We start from the raw sequence: 24266 nt of genomic DNA, 5'->3' as shown, positions 1-24266 counted from the left end.
AAGTCATTCTTCATTATTCTTGAAAGATTACATGAAATATAGTCATTGTGAATGTCAGGATGTCTAACAACCAACTAAAGTGCTTTTACTAACTATTGGGGGGGAAAACACTTTCTTCTTCATGTACACTTGATAAAATAATGATATTCTCTTATATAATGCTTTCCCCCCCACCAGGTATGCTGTGAAAGTTTGGAAGGTCAGACCTTTTTCTCCAAGAAGGACAAGCCACTTTGCAAGAAACATGCTCATTCTGTGAATTTTTGAAAGTTGACAGTTCAGGAGAAGAGAAAGAAATTTGAAGAGAAAGAGAAGAATTAAAATTACCAATTAATTTTTAGATTTAATATTTATATGGATTTTTGAAAAATAATAGTAACCCTGAAGGGATAAATTCCAGCTTTAAAAACCAAATCTATGAGGAAATATTTGGCTTCGTAACGTAAGGAGACAGTTTGACATTTGTTATTACTTTTTCCTTGTATTTTCTGCCCATAAAGTAACTTTTATAAAAACCAATTTCCTGGTTGACTATTAAATTCATCTTAGAATAAATTAGCGAAGAATTGAATTTTAGAATAAAAACTACAACTTCTATGCCGAAATAATTATGCTTTCTTTTCTTCTTAGGTAGTTAAAAGTAAATCTGTAAAAGGCAATGAAAATGCCTTATACTTTATCAATAAGTAAAACATTATTTTTAAAAACTAGTGTTCATCTTTATAATAGTAAATAGGAGTTTAAACAGAATTTTATCAATAGTAGTAGATGTCCCTTTTTAAAAACTGTGCATTTTTTAATTTTACATTTGATCATTCCAGTAGGAAAGGTCAATGAGATTTTGATCAAATGTATCATGCCAATAAGAGATGCCACCATACAACGTATAAGTCTCAAATTTTTGCCTTTTATTAAAAATATGACCATTTTTATTCATTGTTTTATTACTTATAGTAGTCAAACTTTTTTTCTCTCTTCAGGCTCTGGTAAAGAGCTAATTGAGTAACTTAGTGGACTATGAGAGTTTTCTCTCTCTTAAAGAGAATGAATAGAAAGAATGCAATTGGGAATTATGGTATACTCCCCTCCCAAAATTACCCCTTTTTTGACAATGAATTAGTTTTAGAGTTGTACTACTGACTGATGAAGGTTTGAGAACTCTCTTTGCAGAATAATTTTTTTCTTGAATTCTCTAATAGAAAAATAAAAGATTGGTTTGAGCATGTGATAAAATCTAGATTGTCTTTTTATTTTGATGGTTCTCTTTCAATAATAAATGAACCACTTCCAGATGTGATCACAAAGTTTGGAAACTTTTATGCACAGAGATTTGGTGGTAGAGAGGAACATGGGTAATTATTCAGACTGGCCCATTATTTGTTTTCTTCATTTGGGGAAAAAACATATGTAGATACCATATGAAGACAGAGAAACAACCGTGGAAAAATAAGAAAAGAAATTACAGCGTTTGATAGTTTTTCTCTTTTTTTCCAGAATGGATGAAAGCTCACTAAGTTATAATTTAATTTGTTTGGAGCAAGGTGATTTTAAATTTGAGAATGAGCCTCAAGTCCTTCCTCCCCTCTCACTTACTAATGACTTAACTTCCATTGTGTGCATGTTTGTTTTAGAGGGGAGTTTTAGGCTACAATATTTGTTTAACCTCCCTAAGAACTTTTTAAGGCATCTGTCCTGAAAGCTGTTAATTTATGGTTTAGCAGATTTAAATTATATGCAGATAATTATTAACTGGGGATAAAAGAATGAGAAGAGTGACACAAAATGGCAAACAGAACGCTTCACCAGTAGCAACCCCAAACCATCTCCTCACCTTGCATCTCGTAGGGAAGCAGGAAGTTTTTGTGTGTGTTTTTTAAGCGCTGGAACTGAATTGTGTATTATTTCTTGTTGCTGCTGAAACAACCTATAGAAGACATACTGGCTAATATGCGTTGTCATATCTTAATGCCAGTCTTTTGCTTTACATGCTATAAAGTAGTTGGTGGTTTTGTTGTATGGTAGAAGTTTCTTTTTGTTATTTAGTTTTGCCTTTATAGATTATATGCCAAGATAGTATTTGATAAGTTAATGGCATTTGGATATCTCCTTCAAAAAATTTTATTTGACCTGGATTGCTTATAAAATGATCTTACATTAATATATCATTTTTATTATACTTTTCTTTCTGCATGTTATTCATAGAGCATAATGTTGCATTTCTCTAAATTTTATTCCTAAGAGTGTATAACAGTACTTCCTAATTTATCATAATTATTGTGCTTTGTCCTTCTCTTCTGTCAGTTCCTAAAACAGTTAACCCTATGAAATAAATATTGATTGTAATCCAGAAGGATCTCTGTTTTCCAGTGGGAATGCCATATTTAACACCCCAGCGTTAATCTCTTAATAACTCAGGCAGAGCACTTTATTACTCTGGTGAGCTCCCTGAATATTTATTTTTCTGATTATAAATGTTCCATGTCAGTAGCATTTTTAAATTATTACTTCTTTATTGTAGAGCATTTACTTTTAATCTCTCTAGATGTATATTTTGGAAATCTGTATTTAGGACAATACAGATTAAATTCATACTACCTGACTTTAAAGCATCCCCTATTTGGACTTCCCAGTTTGAATAACAAGGACAGAACTGCCCCTGAAGGAGCAGCCTAGAAAGAATCCCTTGTGCTTAGTGCTTATAGCAGCTCACATACTTCCTAGTGATTCAGGTTACATTTAGAGTCTAAAGCTAATACCTAACTTGATCAGGATTAAGACAGAAAAAAGAGTTTAAATCTTCAAAATATCAGTCCAGCATTATGTCTAAAAAATACCTACAACAAAAATGTCTTTGTAGTACCATTTTCAAGGGGCACTATATTCAGGTCACGTTTATAGAAAATCCTGCCTTCCTGTCCCTGTTCAAGTGTGAACCTGGTAGTGGCACGTTAACCTGCCGGTGATGTTTGCAGTCTATCTGTCAGGCAGGGCGGGGGACACGCTGAGTAATTATACGCACATCCAACGTGGCTTCCATTTGTCACTCTTCATCCCCCAGATATTTTAAGGTTTTGGGTTTGGATTCTCAATGTATCATTTGCCTTATCTATTAATCTCTATTTTCTGTTTCTTTACATTTTTAAGTTTATATACTAGTATATGTCTGTGCTGTTTTGCTTTTGGATGTATTTTCTAATTAAAAATCACATGAGAAATTAATCAGTATATTAATACCTTAATGAGCACATAACAAATAAATGGCTGCAATGATGTAGACAAGCTCTCCTGGTCTTTCTTTTGGGGTGGCAAGTAGTTTCTACTACGTTATTATGAGGAAAAATCATGTTCAAAGGACAGGAAGAGATGTAAAAATTCTCAGGAGAATCCCCTTATGACATTTGCTTATCAAATTTCCCAGAAACAAACATTTGAAAATATTGTCACATTTATTTTACTTTAACCCTTTTAAAAAATATATATATACATATTTTTATTGATTTCAGAGAGGAAAGAAGAGGGTAGAGAGAAAGAGAAACAACAATGATGAGAATCATTGATCAGCTGCCCCCTACTGGGGATCAAGCCTGAAACCCAGCATGTGCCCTGATTGGGAATCGAGCTGTCACCTCCTGGTTTATAGGTCTATGCTCAATCACTGAGCAACACTGGCCGGACACTTCAACCTTTTTTACGCTCTGCATGTAACACATATACACAAATATTTGTGAACTTATTGTTAAATAAGCTTTTTGTCCTTTAAAAATGTTTATTACTGAAATTATTTATTGGAGCAACATGTCCTATCAAGCATTCTGTTGTATCATATATCACCTTCAAACAACGTAAGTCCACATTTTCACATTTTTCATTGACTAGGGTCTTTTCTTCATGTTTAACTCATCCCGCTCTCACTAGCTAACTTTTCTATCACTAGATAGGCTCACCTACTCCTCATTTGTTTATTGGTTTGAGTAAGAATTTTTCCCCCAACTGTGTAAAGTTAAGAGGAATGTTTCTGTCGCAGGTTGTATATTGGGAATAAAAGACAAATTCAAGTCTATTTGCTCACAGTATATTAAACTCCAGAAGCCAAACTTATAAGGGCATCAAGTCTGCATCTGACATTTTAATAGCTGCTGTTTGGTTTCTATCAATCACGTCATTGCACATTAAAATGCACCGACAAAATAAGAGATCTGTCATTCCTTCGTTAAGAAACAGTAATCCAGTACAAGATTTATAGGCTTAAGACTCAACAGTGTGTGTTCACAATAAATCCCCATTCAGTGCTCAAACCAGAACAAGCCTGCCTGTCGTTCAATGTTTGCTGGTCAAATGTCCCCAATATAAGATTATCAAAGGCTTTCTTACAGAACTACATATAAAATCCTTTTTGCCTGCAAAAGCTTAATTTAGGTTGGCGGTTTCCCTTTTTGAGTAGTCTCAGACAAGATCTTGGTTATATCAGAAACACATAGGTACTGATGTATTATTAGCGGGCCTGGTGTTAATTAGGGAGAATTACCAGAAATAGTTTGCTTTGTGGGAATTTATTACAGAATCACACTTGACTGATGGCAGAATAGGAGTTGCTGAGAGAGAGCAGCTCCCACTCATAACCGCTAATTAATAGGGTGCCAAAATTCCGCAGAGGAGGTTTCATCCCGAGTGTGGGAGCCTCGCGGGGAAAATGGTTCCTTTGCACTATTTAAAATTTAAAAGAGGAAAGGGGCTAGGACACATGGCTACCCAACAGGACTCCCAGACTGATACCGTTCTGTGGTGTTCTTATGAATGAGAGCATTGAACTCAGGAAGCACCAAGCCCAGAAGTTTGTGAGAGCACCCGTTTCCCCCCAAAAGTCAGTAGTGGGCTGTGTAGTGATCATACCCGGGAGATATGCGTAGTATTTTGAATGTGGCAAGTGTCTGATTCGCTCAACTCTTTTGTGAAGAGAATTCAAAACACACCATTTGTCTGCCGTGTTGCATTTCTGAAGTTTGACTCTTTAGTCCATGAGTTACTAGTAGACGCTGGCCGAGTAGGTGGCAAGGTCACAGCAATGCTTAAAGGGAAAGGTGTGGCCTCCACACCCTGAATGCCCACTGGTGTGCGGCGGGGGGTGGGGGTGGGGGTGGGCAAGGTGTGCTTAGTGATTGGCACCGACGGCAGCGCACTGGGGGAGCCCTAGTAAATGAGTTTGCCAAGAAGGCAATTTCCCCCCTGTGTGTGTAACTGTGTGTGATCACATACAATAAAGCTGGGAGCTGGTGCTTAGCATAGAAGAATAAGAATAAAACATTTCCTTGTCAGAAAACCACTGATCGCTGACCGCAGGGAGAAAAGTAAAACAACTTAGCATTCACGGAGAGTATGGTTTTTCAATTTCTCTTCAGGCAAATATAGTTCCCAAGGAAAATGACTTCTGTGCCAGGTCCCTGAACCGATTGACATGGTCTCTAATGCACCCAGTGTTTCAAGGGACAAGGTTTCTGTTGAATAACTGGGTTCCCAAAGAGTTTTTCATCATCAGGCTCTCAATTGTCACATTTGCTCTCTAGTTCAAATACACTTAGGTTTGTTTTTTCTCCTTTTTTCTCTTGCTTGTAAAGCACACACAGCTGGTGCTGTTCTAAGCACTTACTCAAAAATGCCATTGTTTAAATTGTTTCAATAGACGATAATGTCCTCAGAGGTGTCTTGATTTTTTTTCCTAGTGTATCACTGATGTGGCAAACTGTTCCCTTGGTAAATAAGATGGTAAATTGAACTCCAGTGACTTACCACACAAGTATGAATTTCTATGTAAACAAAAGTCTTTGCTTCGGTGACGCGATATTGATGTCATGTCACCCTGGAAGCCTGCTCTGTCCCTGTGTGCTTGCGAATCCTGAAGCTCTCGGGCCTCCTTCGTTGAATGAAATGGAGAGCAGAAGAAAGCATGGAGCTTTCCAAGTATAAACTTGGAAATATAGGTCGAAGTAATTCCGGCTTTACAAACTGAAACTCGCCATCCACTTTGCTCTGTATAAATGATTTTGCTGCTGCTGAATAATTTTTTTTCCTGGCACCATTATCAGTGCTTCAAATGAAGCATGAACTTAATAAGCACTAAAGTGAACGCAGTGCTTCTGCCCCAAGAAAAGATAGAAGTCAATATTGTGACTCTTAAAATTTGCTCATGAATATCCAGGAGGTTCTAGATGATCTTTAACAATATCCACATGGTACAGATGTGAGAGTAAATCAGAGCTTAGCAGGGAAATGTGTTTGGTGACTCCTGGGGGTCAGACAAGGTCCAGTCAGGAGGCAGAAATCACAGTCACTTAGGAGAAGTTTAATGTGAAGAATTACTAAGCTGTGATAAAATAACTGAAAATAGAGAGAGGACTCCAAAGGTAACATAGGAGTTACCTTTGTTAGGGTAACTCCTAACAAAGGGCTGAGAGAGAGGACCCAGGGAAGAACCATCTCAGGAGGAGTTCCTTGTTGGGGAGAGCGGCTGTGGTTTCCTGAAGTCTGTTTGCTGAGACTGGGCCTGGGAACAAGGCAGCAGCCCTCCAGAATGCAGGTGAGCCAAGGTGGGTGGGTGTGCAAAGGGAGTTGGGATGCTGCTGTGGGTCTGAGGCCTGGAACACAGGGTGTCCGCATCCAGAGGACTGTAGCAAGGTGGCCACTGGCCCCAGCCAGGGATGTGAAGTCACCGATGTGTGCACTCTGCGTGCACTCTGGGGCAGAGCTCCACCAGATGTCCCCACACACACACCATGGATGGACCACGCAGCCGGAGCAAGAAAAAGCCAAGTGCAGCGCCTGGGACCAGGAGAAGGCTTTTCCTTCTGAAATATTGCCTCAGCTTCCTCCGCTGATGGCCGACAAGCTGCACACACTTTCAAGGAGAAGTGCTTGGGGTCCAGTTTATTGTCACAGAGCAGGCAGTAGGGTAAACTTCGAACTGAAAATCAATAAACTGACAATTGGCATATCTGGGTGCAAAATAAGATTTCCAACTATATTGAAAGCTTCATAATCCAGGACACCTATGCATATTTTTAGGGAAATGGAAAGTCAACACTCAATTCTTCATTTATAAAAAAAAAACCTCTGATATTATGTCTTCAGTATGAAAAGTAAACATAATGTTTCATGGACTGTGTTTTTCAAGGTCTATCCTCTAAACATCCAGTATAATCGAACAGTTCTAAGTATTTCAGAGATTTAATTAGGTCTGTGCTAATAAATAAGCAATGGGTTTTAATGGGTTAATTTTATTATATACTCTAATGCTCTTCCTATAGTTAAAACTAATAAAACCTTCTTAGCTGAAGGTTTGGGTTTGTTAATTGAGATTTCAGAAGTTTTTATCAACCTAAACCCTTATCATATAAAAATGATTATTTTCATATTCAGTAAGAGAAAGCAAACATATTTACAGTTTCCCTTTCTCAATAAACTAAATCATGAAGGATGAAGCCCCATGGGTGTATAAGAATGCCATGTTTTTTCTATACTCTGTAATTCATGTGGTAGATTATCTGTTACACTAGTATACTGCAAGGTTATAAATTTGGAAAAACTCCAAGAGGCAAGTATTTTTAACACACATATTAGACATGAGAAAATTAAAACTCAAATAATACTCTGAAAACATAAACTGGCAAATCCAAGACTTAAACTTTCTAATAGATTCTAATAGATTAAAAAGAAAATTTACTATAGCATCCACATTCTCTTAGAGTCCCTCTTATTAATAAGGGACAATCCCAAGTTTTCAGTTAGTAAAGAACAGGTTTAGGAATTACTTAATTTTGATAGAGTATATAAAACTTAAAAGCTGTATCTCTGACTGATGCAGTTGCCTGCAACACAGATGTCAATATTTGGGAAGTTTGCAATCGGACCATCTGTTCTGCAAGGGTATGTGTGATGTGGTCGGCCTCTCTGCAATGCACCATTTGCTGTTCTTTGTGCTTTTGCTACATTTCAAAGAAGTACAGGAATCAGAGTAAGTTGGTTTGAAGTGTAGGTAGCACCAAATGTGATACCACGCAAATGTTGGGAAGGCTGTAGGAAATGCAATAAAAATTACTTCCACATCCAGAGCTCAGTAATAGCTCTTTATAAGAAGTTGGAAAACAGGTCAGAATGGGTGCCACCCAGCTCAGTGTTACTTTGCAGTGTGATAAACTTAGTTCCAGGCTGTGAATCTGAAGAATGGAAGATGGCAAAGGTGTGTGACCTCAGTGAGAAACTGCCTATACGTCCAATTACACTGACAAGGTTGCCTAAGGTTCTTTTTTTTTTACTCAATTGAAATCAAATCTCTCTGCAATTTGGTAATGGCAGGCACCGCTGCTAGGGCTGCTGAAGCATAGCTGGAAAATCCAGCTGTCCTCACATCTGTTTTGCATGACCTTTCAATCATCAGCAAATGCTTGTGCCACTAGGAGTGGAAGTCTGGGTAGGTTATGGCTATGTGACTTTCTAAGCTATCGCTATGAAAAACATATTGAAACAGAATTCACGCATGCCATGTATTGTGCCCAGAAATTATAGACTTGTCTGGGTGGTGTTAAGGCTTTGACCTACCAAGAGTGCTCACACCTGCTTCTTACATTCAAGTTGTTAATCCTTTGTTCAGAAAATGAGACATATTGTGAAATATGTGAATGGACTGCTATGGCTGAAGTCTTAAATGTTTAGGATCTGAAAGTGGTTCCCAGGAAAATAACCTTGATGAAATATTGTCGTTTAGCCTTTGAAAGCTTACGTTGACTATACATCAGAAACCTGTGTGGCTTGACTTGGCTCCCAGCTTCTTTGAAAGCCAGGACTGCGTTATGCAATGCTTGCTTGAGTTCCAGGTTGGAGTGAAATGTTCTGAAAATAAAAGAAGCATCTCCTGAAAAGATTGTAATGAAGTTTACTCTCACGTGAATAAATCTCCTTCTCCCGCTAAGGGGCGGGGAGCCATTGGAGTATGTTCAAGAACACAGTTCAGTTTATCTCCAGATCAGCACAAGCTGTTGTGCACACAGAGCTTCTCCAGTTACACTGAACATGGGGGACTGTGTGGAAACGCACAAGCCAGGTGCTCACAGAGAGGACTTGGCTTTGAAGAACACTGAAGGGCACGGGCATTTGACAGGCCTGAGTGTGAGTCTTGACTGCACCCAGTTGGACGTGTACGTAGGGTTGCCACAGGCAGGCTCATTTGGATCACCTCCAAATCACTGGTGTCACTTGTTTTGCTTTTTGTTCGACATTTAAGTAGAGGGGTGGCTGAGCACTTTGTGGAGAGAAAGGAGGAGGTGGTGGATCCCTGGAAGCCGAGAGAACCTCCTAGAAAGCTCTGGCCCACTTAGCTCTGCCCCATCCTTGTCCACCCCACTCAGCAAAGCAGCCCTTGGTCAGGGGTGAGCCGGTGTTGCTCCACGATCTCCCTTAAGGGTCTCGGTGCCTGACTCTCCACGGCTTATCAACCCCATCCAACCCCATGGAGTTCTCTCTCCAAGGATCGCCCTCGTCAGTTACCATGTTTTCCATTTTATAAAGTTCCCAGCGATGTTTTTAGAGCTTCTTGTGGATTGGCACCCTGGGCGGTCCACCAACGTCTTTAAGTGCTGTTCCCTCACTCACGAACCTCTGACTTTGGAAAAGCTACAGAACATGTAGAACTTTTTTGTCGTTATTGTTCTACTAGTGTGTCCCCTCACCATCCTGAAGGACACTTCTCTAATGTCTTGGAGAGTTGTTGCAACACTTAAGTGAGGTAGTGTGTGCACATACCAGAGCCACAAAGAACCTCTTTTTGAGGAGATAGTAAGATGAAACAACTAAAAAAAAACTAATTAAAGTTGTCAATCTTTTGTTCATAAAATGAGACATAGCATGTAATATGCAAATGCCTGCTAGAGCTTAAATCTTGTGTTGCCATATAAATTTGGAAATTGCCATCATCTCAAGAGATTGACAATGTGCATGTAAGCTGAAGAGTCTCACCACGAAAAATGTAGATAGGTGCTTCCCAAATATATTTGACCACAAACCCCTTTATTTATAGAGCATCTGGTATTACCTTATTCGACATAATACAATTTGGAAAATACTGGCTCATGCTTTCCCATTTTTAGGGTGAATGCCCTGAGTCATGCCTCTCTTCACATTTTAAACTAGTGGTTCGCAAACTCTGGTGTGCGTCAGAATATTCTGGAAAGCTTGTTAAAACCACCTTGTTAAGCCCGGCTGGTGTAACTTAGTGGTTGAGTGTGGACCCATGAACCAGCAGGTCAGGGTGTGATTCCCGGTCAGGGCACATGCCTGGTTGTGGGCTCGATCCCCAGCAGGGGGCGTGCAGGAGACAGCCAATGGGTGATTCTCTCTCATCATCCATGTTTCTCCCTCTCCCTTCCTCTCTCTCTCAAATCAATAAAAATATATAGTATACTTTTTAAAACCACCTTGTTGGGCCCCACTCCCAGAGCGTCTGGAGCCGGGTGAAAATCTGCGTTTCGACCACGTTCCCAGGCGCCGCTGATCCCGCTCGTATCGGGAAGCGGAGCGAAGCTCCTGTTCCAGACCCTCACCGATGTGGCCACGTCAATACGCCGAGCGGCCCCCCAGGCCCCCCCCAGAGACGCTGGCCTCCTCGGGGTGGGTTGGGCGCAGGCCCTGCTTTCCGAGGCGCTGGGTGACGCCGCTGCCGGCCCACAGGCCACAGAAACACAATGGTGAGGGGCCTCCGGAGACTCCAGGTACAAACCAGCGTTTTCTCTCTTCTTCTTGTGTCTAAAACCTGAGGCTCACTCTTCTGTTTCCGAAAATTAGATGCATAGACAACGTGATCTGCTGGGGAGTTTGGCAGGTTTATTTGAGAGTCTTTCCTTCCCAGACGCCGGTGGCACTGCTGGGAGCAGGTCCCCCGCAGGGCAGGCCGGCCGTGCCCGCCTGGGCTGGGCCACTGGACGCCCGCAGTGGACTGCAGCCTGCAAATGGCAGCTTTGGTGTTGATTTCGTCATTTCAGATCAGGCACGTTCATTTTCCTGACCTTTAAAGGTGAACTTTAAGCGCGGGGGAGGAGCAGTGAGTTACGGAAGAGCCAGGAGTAATGGATTTGAGCGTTGGCCCGGTTTGATCACGAATTCTTTCTCTGATCCTGGAAATGGTACTTATCCAATCCTGACCAGACCTTCCTTTCCTATAAGAAGTAGCTGGGTCAGTGGCTTCTACACTTTGTTTGTAACTCTCTTTTGAAACATCTTCAAAACCTAACAGAAAACAGGCAAGGGGTGAGCACTGGGCATTTTCATTTCTTAATCTTTTAGCCGAAGAAACTTCTAATCTGCAAAAACAGTAAAGAAACCCTGATTCCCCAGGTTCTTAGGAACGGGATTTGTACATGACTTACCCAGAAGGCCGCCGAAATCGCTTCCAGTCCAACGTGAAGCCACCTGTGGGGGTGGGGGGCCTGCACTTAGGTCACCTTCCCTGCAGTGACCCTGGCTTCTCCTGAGGAGTTGTTGTTTCTGTTTTTAATCGAAATCTATTTCTTCAATGCTTTCCCCCCTAAAACTAACAAGCAGGGACTTTGTTTTTTTCTCCCCAAACTATTGAAAATGACTTCAGTCCGGGCGGGAGAGGTAAGAAGAAAGGTTGTCTGCAGCCGGCAGGGAGGTCTGGGACTGGCTTTGTTTTCTTAGCTGTGCTGTGCAAATGAACTGAAGGTTTAACACTTAGGTGCTGTTTGAAGCTCTAATACAACAGGGCCTGGAGGTGGGAGCCCAGCAACACGGTTGCCGGCCCTGCCCAAGGCCCCTCGCACAGCTGTTCTGGGAGCTGCGAGGCTGAAATTTGTTGCCATGGCTTAGACCTAAACAAACCCGCGTCTGTTCTGGTATGTAGGCCCTGCTCTTCGAGGACAGCGCTGCTCGCTCACTCTACCTCCATCTGTGGGACATACGGGTTTCAGTCATTTCTCTACCGGTCCCGTTCTCAAGGGGCAGTTTGTTATATGATATAGTGCCTTGTCACTTAGCCACCGCTGCCGTGGGGGTTGGAATCCGCCCATTCCCTGGCTTTTCCCGGCTACACTGCAAGCTCTGTCCTCAGGGACCATGCTGTGGGACCACCTTGCAGGCGTTAATACTTTTCCCACTAAACCTGCTTGGACACAGGCCAACCTGAGTGCTGTGCTCCGTGGAGTAATGGAGATTCCAGGACACCCTTGGTTCGTTTGGAGGCAACGGAGCACAGTATTCCCCTCCTCCATCAGATCTCAGAGCCGCCCTCTTAAAAAAAAATAATAATTAAAAAAATATATATATATACCCATGTCCATGGGCTATGCATGTAAGTAAGTTCTTTGGTTTATCTCTTCTCGTCCCCACATCGAGGTATGCCAGCCTGTTCCATGCAGGGCCATCCTCTTTTAATTCTCTCTCTCTCTCTCTCTCCACACTGCCCGCCCCCACTGCTGCAAAAACACACACTCTCTGGACATGACCCCCCTTTTGGATTATTCTAGGACAACGATATTTGGCCCTGGTTTTGAGTTTCCTCCATCTCAGAGAACTTAGAGAAGCAATTTCAAGGAGTAGAAAGTCTCTTAAGAAACAGTAAAATCATATTACTTCTAATTCCATGCAACCTAGTGAGGAGCTAGAAAATGCACACGCATTCTTGTAGCAACATAAAGTAGAAACACAGCAAAGGAAAACTATAGCACAGATACAAAACACAGGCCATTTTAATTAGGACAGCCTCTTTACGTGCGTGCGCGCACACACACACTCTCCGCGTATTAGTAACAACAATGGTATTAAGTTCTTTTCCTGGCAGCTGAAAGAAAGGCGCTATGTGGTCTGCACAGTCAGGTTTAAAAGATGCAAACAAGCGTCATTCCAGGGAAACCTCCTGGCCCTGGATTCTGGAAGGAATGTATTGTACGACTCCTTGTGTGAGAGACCTGGGGTAACAAAACGGCCCATGTTTTCAAAGGCTGAATGGCTAGGAAAAAACCATCCTTTGTATGAAGTCGTGTTTTATATCAGCGGCTTCTGAGACCAAATAGTAAATCTCAGCTCAAAACACATATGTGCGCTGGAGTGAAGAGAACATGGCCCACATATGTTGGTGCCTCATCCAGCCTTTCACACATTCATTTATTGACCAAATAGGTATTGGCGCACCTAAGAATTTACATTGTACCGTTTGGGTCACCAGGGATTTAACACAGTCCCTTCCCTCCAACAGCTTACATTCCAGTCAGGAGAGACACAATCAACAAGGCACCGACTGATGGTGCAGAGTATCAGACGGCACATGAGAACTGTAGAAGGGGAGGGGAATGTAAGTGTGAGCTAACCAGACAGCACGGAAGGGAGGGCGGGAGGGAGGAGAGGAAACACGTGGATATTTGAGAGAAGGTTGTTCCAGGCAAAGGAAAAATCTTGGCATGTTCAAGGAACAGCAAAGAGCCAACGGGGTTGGAGTGAGTGGGGGAGAGAGAGAGGAGACTGGGGAGGGGGTGTGGGAGGGGGTTGGGAAGGCCCCAGAGTGCCTGGTGGACCATTTTAAGGACTTTGGCTTTTACTTTAATGATAAATAGTTAACAAGTCCTTTAGGTTGGTATATGTTATTCATTCTCTCTCCCCCCCCTCAATCCCCACTTGTGAGGCAGGTCTTTGGCAACTGGAGGGCCACATTCCACTGTCGGAATGAATGAAGGCCTGAGTGTGTCTGTACCATTACTAACCACCTTTGACTTTTACTGTGATTTGCTCACAGGGCAGGGCTTCCTGAGCACTCTATTTTTGGCTTGTAAGAGAAATTATGTAGTTCTCATCTTGATGAAATTTCACAAGTCTGGACTCCCTCTCATTTCCGTAATACAAAATTTAGTAGTCTCCAATTTTCCCTTTCTTGTTTCTTGCTGTTTCTGGGGCTGGAGGAAGCTCATTCTCACAGGACCACCGCGCTCTGCGGTGGCCTCTGACGATCCCTTGTTCAGATCAGCCCTGAGGCCCTGGGAAGGCCCGGGCCCCCCATGGGATTCTTAAGGCCCAGGACGCTTGGGAAGTAGGTGAGGTGACCAGCTGTTAAGTGGCTGGCAGCCCAGGAGGTGCAGTCGATGTGCCCGCGTCCACAGGTGAAGGGAATGGCGTCTGCCTTCTCCCCACGAGCCCCCGAAGGAGCGGTTGTGGAACTCCACTTGACATTTAAAATGAGACTCTTGTCTTTTTTTCAATTTCATCGGCTCATCGTCTTAAAGCGATTCTAACCACTGTCCTAGAGACCCGCAAAGCTTTTGGGAATCGCAATGTGATCCTCACCCCAAACATTTTTGTCCAGAAGAAGGAACGATCAGGAGCAGTTCAGAGGTAGAAGGGGTCCGTAAAACATGTCATGAATGTCTGCGTGTTAAGAGAGTCTCTGAACATGTGAAGACTTTGGTGTTGGGGACTGGCTCGGTGGTGGAGGGTATGGATTTAGGTGTGGCTGGGCGCCTCAGACCCTGTGCAGCACCGTCAGTACAATGGCTTCCTCCCTCCTGCCCTTTGCTCGTCTTCTTGAGTGTCCGTCCAGCTGGACAACATTCACCTTGTTCTTCAAACTGCTTTCTGGCCAGGGAGCAGAGTGTTCAAAGCTCTACACACAATCGCCTCTAAGCACATGCAAGAATGTCTTATACTCACAACACTGTTTGTGCCTGCTGGACTCCAAGCGCACCGTGAGCATTTGCCAATGTGTGTGGCTAGTTATTAGGAGCTTCAGGATGTTATGAACATTTGACAGCTGATCTTTTATCCCGTGTAAGAAGGGCTCGTGGGCGTTGTGTCCTCCATGACCACACGCCGGGGCCCATCCTTCATCAGAATAACCCCCCAAACACGTCTCTCCAATTCTGCCTCCAGACCACCACCTCTGTGTGACATCATGGAAACTCGGTGCGCACAGATCTCCAGCGAGATCTGTGCTGGACAGATATTGAAATGGATTGCTGCAGGAGGGCCTTCCTTATCTCCCTCCAGAGCGGGGCTTATCGCCCCAGCGAGGCTTTGATGAAAAACATTCCCCGGGCTTCCGCGTACCTCGGTGCATCCAAAGCGTTTCACCACCAGGTCTGAACACAGCCCAGAGCAAGAGGAGAGCCGGATCTTGTTAGCAGCTCAGAACGAGGGCCATATTTTGGGGATAGAGGAGGAAGCAGCTGTGACAATACATTCTAGGTCTTTCTATTATAGATGCTGTTATTGTCATTTAACTGGAAGGGTAGAAGTAGTTCCTGGTCGTGGCTGTTGCAGTTGGTCCCCGTTGGTTTTGAAAAAGCAACCACCAGAAAGACATGTCTTTTCCAAGTCGGAATCGGCCTGCACGGGAGGTTGCTCTGACTGTAGGGTTTATGTATGGGATGATGCTTCCGACCAAATCAGAATTGGAAACCTATGCAATGTCTGAGTGTTTACTTTTCAAGTAATTACACTCCTTCTGAGGTTAGAATTTGGTAATGTGAGGTGATCATTTTCAGCACGTTCTCTGAAATCCAGAAGGAGACAAAGGAATGTTAGACACAAAGAAAGATTTTGGGTGATGGCGAAAACAAGTGCTTGTGGGGGATTTCACGAGGTAGCCTATGGCAGGATTAGACCTTCTCTTCAAAGCCCATGTTCTATGCCCTCATCCATAAATCAGGAGGGTTGGGCTCAGTTGCTGATTTCAAGAACATAATGAAAAGAAAAGGTAGTTTGGGGCCTTAAATAAGTCAGGGCAACAGGATAGTCTTTTCTTCTTGTTGTTAATCCTCTCCTGAGAGTATTTCCTCCATTGGTTTTCAGAGAGTGGAAGGGAAGGCAAGAGACGGAGAGAGAGAAACATCCATGCCAGAGAGACACATGGATTGGCTGCCTCCTGCGGGTACTCGGGGTTCGAGCCCACAGCCCAAGTATGTGCCCTTGACCAGAATCAAACCCAAGACCCCTCAGTCTGCAGACTGGCACTCTAACCACTGAGCAACCAGCTAAGGTGACAGTCATGATGATCATAATTTTTATCTTTTATCACCGAAACTGGAAACAAACAACATGTCCACTGCCAGTTTCGACCTTTATCTGGCCATCAGGTTTTAAATGTTTTAAGCATAGTTTCCAACCACGCAAATTCTGAAGATTGTACATCCAAAGCGTCAGATTTCTGTTCTGATCTCAGAAAAGAGAGCCTGGGGCTTCCTGACAGGCTGGAGCTGCGTGGCTGCTTGCCCTGGTCCTGAGACGACTTCCCATGTGCTTCTGCGACACGCCGAGCACTTCGCTCCTCCTTGCTGTCTGCCTGGCCCAGCAGACACGGAGCATGAGGCCCCTGACCTCGTAATGAAGAGTTACGGAGGGTGCTCAGGAGAGTAACGTAATTAAAGGTTGAAGAAGCAAGAAAAGGGACCAAGCGATACGTGAAAACAGATCTTTAAATCTGCGGCGTTTGGCTGTTCATAAAATGGCTGGGAATCCTTCATATTCACTGACCTTCGTTCAGCTCTTCCCACGGAACAGGCTGTGCTGGGGAGCGAAGCTGTGTGTCAGCTGCAGGGCCGGCGAGTGTGCCCTGTTACTGTGGGAGGCGCTTTCCCGAGGGTCTGACCCTGGGTTGGCTGCCGTCGAAGGCCCATCTAGGAAAAGCAATTGTGCCCAGGATTACATGACGGGAGAACTGCTCTCTGTAGACTGTGGGTAAGGAAGTTCATTCCTGATGGTGTAAAGTGATGCAAAGTACCAGGTTCTGAGTAAAGTTCCTAAGGGAACTATACACCACGTAATGAGTCTGATTTTTTTTCCCCATGTTTTATGAACAGAAAGTAATGTTACACCCCTCCTCAGTAGATGTCCAGGGTTACGGTGTGGAGGAGGCGGTGGGCTGTGGCTCTCCTGTTAGCCCTGAGACTGGGTCTGAGAATGTGTTAAAGGTCTGGGTCCCACGTCCCTCTCCTACCCTCCCAGCAGAGGGTAGGAGCCAGTCTACCTGAGAGCACATTGGTGGCCTGAAAAACAGAAAACATAGTCCATTTTTGGTTCTGAGGCTTTGGGGTTTTATGCAGCATTTACATTTCCAAAAACAGCAAAATTCAGAGGTTGCCAATTTTTAAATTTTCTGCAGATTGACAACTATCATTTGCTATGCAAATCATTGTATTGAATAAAAAGAGACTATTTTAATATCAAAGAAGTTGTAAGGACATAATCTCAGAATAACTGACAATTGTTCCCGAATATAGATAGTTGGCAATCTAGCCCTGATGTACATAAACACATTTGTTTTTACAGATACACATTTGCCTGATCTTGCTCTGAATGAGTGAATGTTTTAACATAATCTGGTATTTGGGAACATTTGTTCTTAACAGCACCCATTTACAAATTGAAATGTTTTTATTGCCACTGTGATTGAATGTTGATTATTGCTTTGTTTTCATGTTGAACACCTGCCAAGTTTTGTTTTTTAACTTCACATTATCCATCTGCCAAGATTTTCCCCCAATTTTTAATTACAAAAGCCATTATCACAACATCTTCCCGTGCTTGGAGAAATGACTTACAGATATTTATAGTCGGAGTTCTGTGCCACTTCTGGGCATATTCCTGAAGCCTTGCAGAACAGGCCTGTCTGCCCCATGTTCTCGAATTCGCAGTTCTGCCTGTGGCTGCAGCTTGATTCCTTTTAATATAAGCTGTGCAGTGGAGGTGAATGCTGCTTGCTGGTGGTCATGGGTAAGGCAGTTATGAAGTCTGACATTATTCTTGGAAAGATTTTAAGCAAAATATCATAGTTCATCAAAATCTGTCTGCAAAAACGCCAACAAGTTAATAGTCATTTATGTACAGAAGGAAAAAATTATGGCTGCCAGACCACCTTCATGTGGGAGATTTGGTCATAAATTTTAAATATCCATTGTGAGAATTATATTATGTGTAAGGAAATCAGCATCCTGCAGTTTTACAAGTGGGCCTAGAAGGGCATAATGCACAAAGAAAGATTTAACAAGAAATGTGAGCAGAACAGGCAAGCCAGCCATCTCTAAGCCTTCTGGTGCCTGCTAGAACACTTTTGCATAAGGGCATAGTTCCTAAAGTTTTTTTTTTAAGTCAAAAGGATGGCATGGAGTCCTGAATGTTTTAAACACTCAATGTTGCTACCATTTTTGAATGCTTTCTAGGTGCTAAGTGTCCTACGTAGATCACCTGACATATGCTTTTGAAGAGCCAATGAGTTGTAGATAGTGATGAAGCTCAAGTCTACTAAGAGATTGGTAACTTGCCCAAGATCTCGACCTGGTAGGCTAGCCTGTACCTGGCCCTGGTACCATTTTTTTTTAAAGGCCCTATCTAAGGGTAGGCAAATCGCAGAAGTTTGCCCCACTGGACAAAGGAGTTATAAAAAAGCATCAGCCGCCTATGTCCATATAACCCCCTCCCCTCAAAAAGGGGGCGGGGGATTCAGCCAAGACATCGTGGGCGTAGATATCATCTTTATAAAAAGGAAGTGTCCCCAGAGCAGACACAGTGCTGCACCAGGGCATAAGGCTTGGTGGGCAGTAGGCTGAATTTTACCTCCAATTCTTGCCTTCCTCCCTCTGTAGCTTTGATGCGTTACGTCAACTGCCATAAGCAGACCACGTAGCAAATAGAGCTCCTGGGAGCCAAACCCAGGCTGTGTGACCCTGGAAGTACATGCATGGTTCTCCCTAACCTTCCTTACTCACCTTTAATCCCTGGGTCAGCCCAGTGGGCGGGTGTCTCTATCATCCATGCACAGGGCAGCCCTGTTTCTTCCTTTCTTCCCCTTTCCACCACATTCCGTTCCCATATCAGTGGTCGGCAAACTCACTAGTCAGTAGAGCCAAATATCAACAGTACAATGACTGAAATTTCTTTTGAGAGCCAAATTTTTTAAACTTACACTATATAGGTAGGTGCATTGTTACTAAATTAATTAGGATGCTCCTAAGGCTTAGGAAGAGCCACACTCAAGGGGCCTAAGAGCCGCATGTGGCTTGAGAGCCGCAGTTTGCCGACCACGGCCATAGGCCATCTTTGCCTTTACATCCCCAGTGAATGAGGCAGCATGGACCCTGCATTCACAGAACTCATGTTCTAGAGACATCACAGTTTCATAAGCAGTTAAACAAGCAACTGATGCCCACGCTGGTGAGTGCCAGCAGAGGGGACATGGAAGGAGCCCAGGAGGTTAGGGAGGGGCGCCTCACGTAGACTGGGCATCAAAGGAGACTTGCGGGGCAGCCGGGGCTAAGTTGGTAACTGCAGAAGCAAGAACAGGAGCTCACCATGGGGGGGGGGGGGCACGAGAGGTGGGCTGCGGAGAGAAGCAGGGCAAGGATCATGAAGGACCTCCCTGGCCACTACGAGGAGTTTGGAAGTTATCCTGGGGCTACAGGAAACCATGGAATGTTTTTAAGCAGAAACATGGCTCTGAGGTTTGCCTTTCAGAAACATGATGTCTTCTAAAATAATCCTGCGTGCTTGTTTCCCTATGACTTTAGAAGTTTGCCTTTACAGTACACTGATATTGCATAACATCTTATCTGTTTTTTAAAAATAATTTGGAACCATTTTTAACAACATTTCTAATCTTCCCCCAATATCACAGCATTTAGCGCAGCTCTCTGCAGGCTCATTTCTGCAAAGCTTTGTTTGCTGCTTCCCCGATCTGAATATAAGCTCTATGTACTTAGCACAGTAAATACTCAATAAATATTTGTTAAATAAATATCCAGTGACTCCCCAACAGATGATCCTTGGGAGCTGGAGCCTGAGGCATGATTTGGAAACTCCCTGCCACTGAAGAGGAGTGTAGAACAGGCTCTCAGGTTGTGCACAGTTAACACTGTGTTCCATGCGGCCCTCCCTGGGTTGACATTACGCTGCCATTGTGTCTCCTCTGGGGGAGTCCATGGCTCCCATGCTCTCAGTATGAACAGACATAACTTATTAGAGACATTTGCCAGCCTCTGAAAAAAGCAGGGCTTTGGCTGCTGGAGCAGAGGGATGCCCAGTATCTCCCTCAGTTTGGAGGCCTTGGAACTGAAGCCTGTACAAACTCGTATCTTCACATCTACTTAACGTCTCTTGTTTTAGACTGCAAACCGGATTACACTTTGGCCCTCATCAGTTCAACAAACATTTATTAAGTACTTGTGTTTCTCGACATGAATCTGGTTCTAAAGTAATCAGGAGTAGACACTCTCTTTGGCCACTGGGCTAGTTTCCTATTTGTGCTATAACATTTTTCACAAACTTAATTGCTTAGAACAACAAAATTGTATCTTATAGTTCTAGGGGTTCAGAAGGTGCTATATTGTGATTTAGAATAAATATGTATTTAGTCTTTGTCCCCATTCCTGGCCCAGAGGTCCTAAGTCCCTTGTAATTTCCTACATGAGAGCAACAGAGGTGTCTTTTGTTACGTTAATGAGGTAACTTTTGAAAGCACCGAAGGATGGGGGCTGGTTGCCAGGGAACCAATCTAGTGATTGAAGGTTGACCCCAATGGCCAATGATTCAATCACGCATATGCAATGACGCCTCCCCCAAACCCCCAAAGGACGGGTTAGGAGAGCTTCTGGGTTGGTGAACCTGAGGAGGTGTTGGGACAATGGAGCGCCTAGGAAGTAAACTGTTTATGTGAGTTCTGTGAGCCCCTGTAGCAAATTAATCGAATCTGATCTGTAGCCAGTTGGTCAGATGCACAGGTGACAGCCTGGACTTGCGATTGGCCTCTGAAGTGTGTGGAACTGAGCCCTGTGGGGTCTGATGGTCGCTCCAGGTAGATGGTGTCAGAATTTAGTTGAAATGTAGGACCCCCAGCTGGTGTCTGAGTGTGACTTAGTGGTGTGGGAAAACATACACGCTGGAGTTGAAATTGGTACCGCACTGTAGAGGTCCAAAATGGATCTTGGAGGGCTCAAAACAAGGGCTTGACCGGGCTCTGTTACACTTCTGGAGGCTCTAGGGACACATTTATTTCTTGCCTTTCCCAGCTTCTGGAGGCCGCCTGTACTCCTTGGCTCTCAGCCTCTTCCAACAATTGCATCACTGTGACATCTGCTCCCAGACCCACGCCCCCTTCTCTCACTCCCTCTTTCATGTGTAAGAACCCCGGTGATTACACTGGCACATCTTCATAATCCAGGATCATCTCTCTATCTCAGTCTCCGTAATTTAATCACATCTTCAAAGTCCCTTTTGCCATGTAGATACCATGTTCCCAGGTTCTGAGGGTTAGGATATGGGCCCTTGGGGGCTGTTAACTGCCTACCTCAGCTGCTACATGGTACTTCTATCTAATTGGTTTTTTTAAAAATGGTGCGGATTTTAGACTCAAATTAGTCAAAAATCCTGATTCATCCCCCCTACTTCCTAGAAATACAACTTTAGGAATGTTATTTATCTAAGCCTCGCTTTTCTAATCTGTCAAATGGGGAGAATATTACCTTACTTCATAACGTTATGAAGTTAATAGACAATAGTACATGTCACTGCCTGCACCTAGTAAACACTTTAAAATGTTAGATATTATCATTGTTAATTCCTTCTTCTTGAGCATCATCTCTGACAGCACATGATTCTCTTTGAATTGGGGAGATTTCCCATGGTTTGCCATATTTCACTATTTTCTTCCCTAAGGTTTTGGTTAACTTAAAATTTTATAGTTTTCATAAAAGGGACCTATAAAATACTCAATAAAAGTAAGTTCAGAAATAGTCACTGAGCGCAATACCAGTTTTTAAAAATGGCTTTCAATTCCACAGAGAATTTTACGTAATTTAGAAACTGAGTATGCCCTCAGAAATGTTTTAAAAGTGCATCGCTGCCATTTCAGTAGGTTCAAAACTCCCCTCCGCCGTGGGTGCTTGCGGCCTTTATTAGCGCCTACTTTCCTCTCTTGAGACTTGGCCAAAATTGCTTCTGGACTCTTTACTAGAATGATCATGACATCTTTAAGGCTTGCACTGTAAATTAGGCTGTGCACACCCCTACCCTTCTCTCTCAAGCTAAATTCCCATAGAATAAGGCTCATTTCCTGCTGCCTCTTTTCCAGCTGACTTTTGGATAATCAATTTCCTATAAATTCAAAATGAGATGCCAGTTTGCCATAAAAAATTTAGAAAGATCCTCAGCAGCTGCCTGACGCTGCCTTAAGGCAAGGCTCTGTGAGCCTCTCTCATTTCCTTTCTCCTGCTGGAGAGCGGCTCCCCTGCCGCAGGACGAGCTCTGCTTTCCGCTGACAACTGGCACTCCGTGTCTCCGCACTGAGGCCTGTGGACGTATTTTGAAAACCTTGCCAGGACAGAAGGAACAGCGCCTTTGTTGCGGCCATTTCTAGGAGCTCTGAGCTTCAAACAGGACAATTTTCGCCTTACATACGTTTACAGAAGAATCACAAAACTGAACTATGATTATAGAGCAATGAAGTTGGTTTCTAACAACATGCCAGAAATTCTACATCCAATGACTGTAGATCATCTATTCATTCATTGCACTTCTAGGTATGAAGTTAAAAGATATTGTTAAATGACCAGAGTTTTTACCCATGAGTAGTCCACGTTAAACCCTATGATCACACAGTAAATGTAGGTTACTGCTTTTGCAGAATAGATGGTTCCTGAAATATTATGTGTTAGATTTTTGTAATTAAGTTGTTATTAATGCCCTATAGGATTTAATCATTTTAAACCTTCTTTCAGTAAATCTTTTTGTATAACCAATACGTTCTAAAACAGTAATTGGAGTAGTGTTGACACAAGCATAGACAAACAGTTCAATAGCAACAAGCAGAAGGTCCAGATTTAAATCCATGAACACAAGAAAAGTTAATCTACATCAGCCATAGAAAGTTACCTTTTCAATAAACGGTGCTGCTGTTACTGGTTTCTCATGTAGGGGGAATATTGGATTTATACTTTTCATTACACACAAAAACTTATTTTAAGTGTATAAAGATGGAAATGTAAAAAGTCAACCTTCAAAAGCACTAGAACAAAATGTAGGAAAAATTTTTATTACTTTGAAGTATCATAAAAGTTGTAAAATATCTCACACACATACCTAACTTGTTTCTATATCTTGGCTATTGTAAATAATGCTGCAATGAATGTGGGGGTACATATATATCTTTTTTAGTTAGTGTGTTTGCTTTCTTTGGATAAATACCCAGAAGTGGAATTGCTGGATCATATGGTGGTTCTATTTTTAACTTTTTTTGAGGAAACTCCATACTGTTTTCCATAGTGGCTGTACCAATTTACATTCCCACCAAAAGTGCACAGGGTTCTATTTTTTCTTTTTTATAACTCAGGTGAAGATTTTTTACAAAAATCTTCACCTGAGTTATATTTTCATTGATTTCAGAGAGAGAGAGAGAGAAACATCAGTTGGTGAGAAAAACATTGACCCTTGCCTCCCGTACGTGCCCCTACCAGAAATCAAATTTGCTACCTGGGCACGTGCCCTGACTGGGAATCAAACCTGTGACTCTTCAGTAGAAGGGATGATGCTCCAACCAACTGAGCCACACCAGCCAGAGCACAAAGGTTCCCTTTTGTCCACATCCTTGCCAACACTTGCTAGTTCTTGTCTTTTTGGTAATAGTCATTCTAACAAGTGTGAGGTGGTGTCTCATTGTGATTTTGAGTTGCATTTCCCTGATAATTGTTGAACACCTTTTCATGTACCTGTTGACCATCTGTATACCTTCTTGGGAAAGGCATCTATTTAATTCTTCTGCCCATTTTTTCATCAAATTGTTTGGTTTGTTGCTATTGAGTTCTTCCTACATTTTAGACATTAACTACTTATCAGGTATATGATTTGCAAATATTTTCCCCATTCAGTAGGTTGTCTTTTTATTTTCTTGATGGTTTCCTTTGCTGTGCAGAAGCTTTTTAGTTTGATGTAGTTCCATTTGTTTATTTTTTTTGCTTTTGTACCTTTTGCTTTTGGTGTCAAATTAAAAATATTGTTGCCAAAACTAATGTCAAGGAGCCTAGCACCTATGTTCTCTTCTAGGAGTTTTATGATTTTATGCTTGTCTTTAATCCAGTTTGTGCAAGATAATGGTTCCTTTCATTAAGACATCAGTTTTATTCTTTTGCATGTGGCTATCAAGTTACCTTAGCACTATTTATTGAAGAGACTGTATACAATTTTCCTATTGTACATTCTTGACTCCTTTGTCATAAGTTAATTGACCACGTATGTTATGT

At 42.7% G+C, this 24266-nt stretch overlaps 1 protein-coding gene across 5 annotated transcripts in view; it reads left to right on the top strand.

Moving 5' to 3' along the window:
* PDLIM5 (PDZ and LIM domain 5) overlaps positions 1–3274 on the top strand; it is a 203336-nt gene extending 200062 nt beyond the window's left edge. For all 5 annotated transcript variants that reach the window (XM_006762297.2, XM_006762296.2, XM_006762295.2 and 2 more), the window contains one exon: positions 178–3274. In XM_006762297.2, the coding sequence (XP_006762360.2) occupies positions 178–267 (90 nt within the window). In that variant the 3' untranslated portion in view covers positions 268–3274. The remainder of the gene's footprint in view (positions 1–177) is intronic.
* Positions 3275–24266: the final 20992 nt, after the last annotated feature.

The sequence above is a fragment of the Myotis davidii genome, unplaced genomic scaffold (genome assembly GCF_000327345.1).
Source record: "Myotis davidii unplaced genomic scaffold, ASM32734v1 scaffold958, whole genome shotgun sequence".
Taxonomy (NCBI): Eukaryota; Metazoa; Chordata; class Mammalia; order Chiroptera; family Vespertilionidae; genus Myotis; species Myotis davidii.
This window is presented reverse-complemented; position numbering and strand designations above follow the sequence as displayed.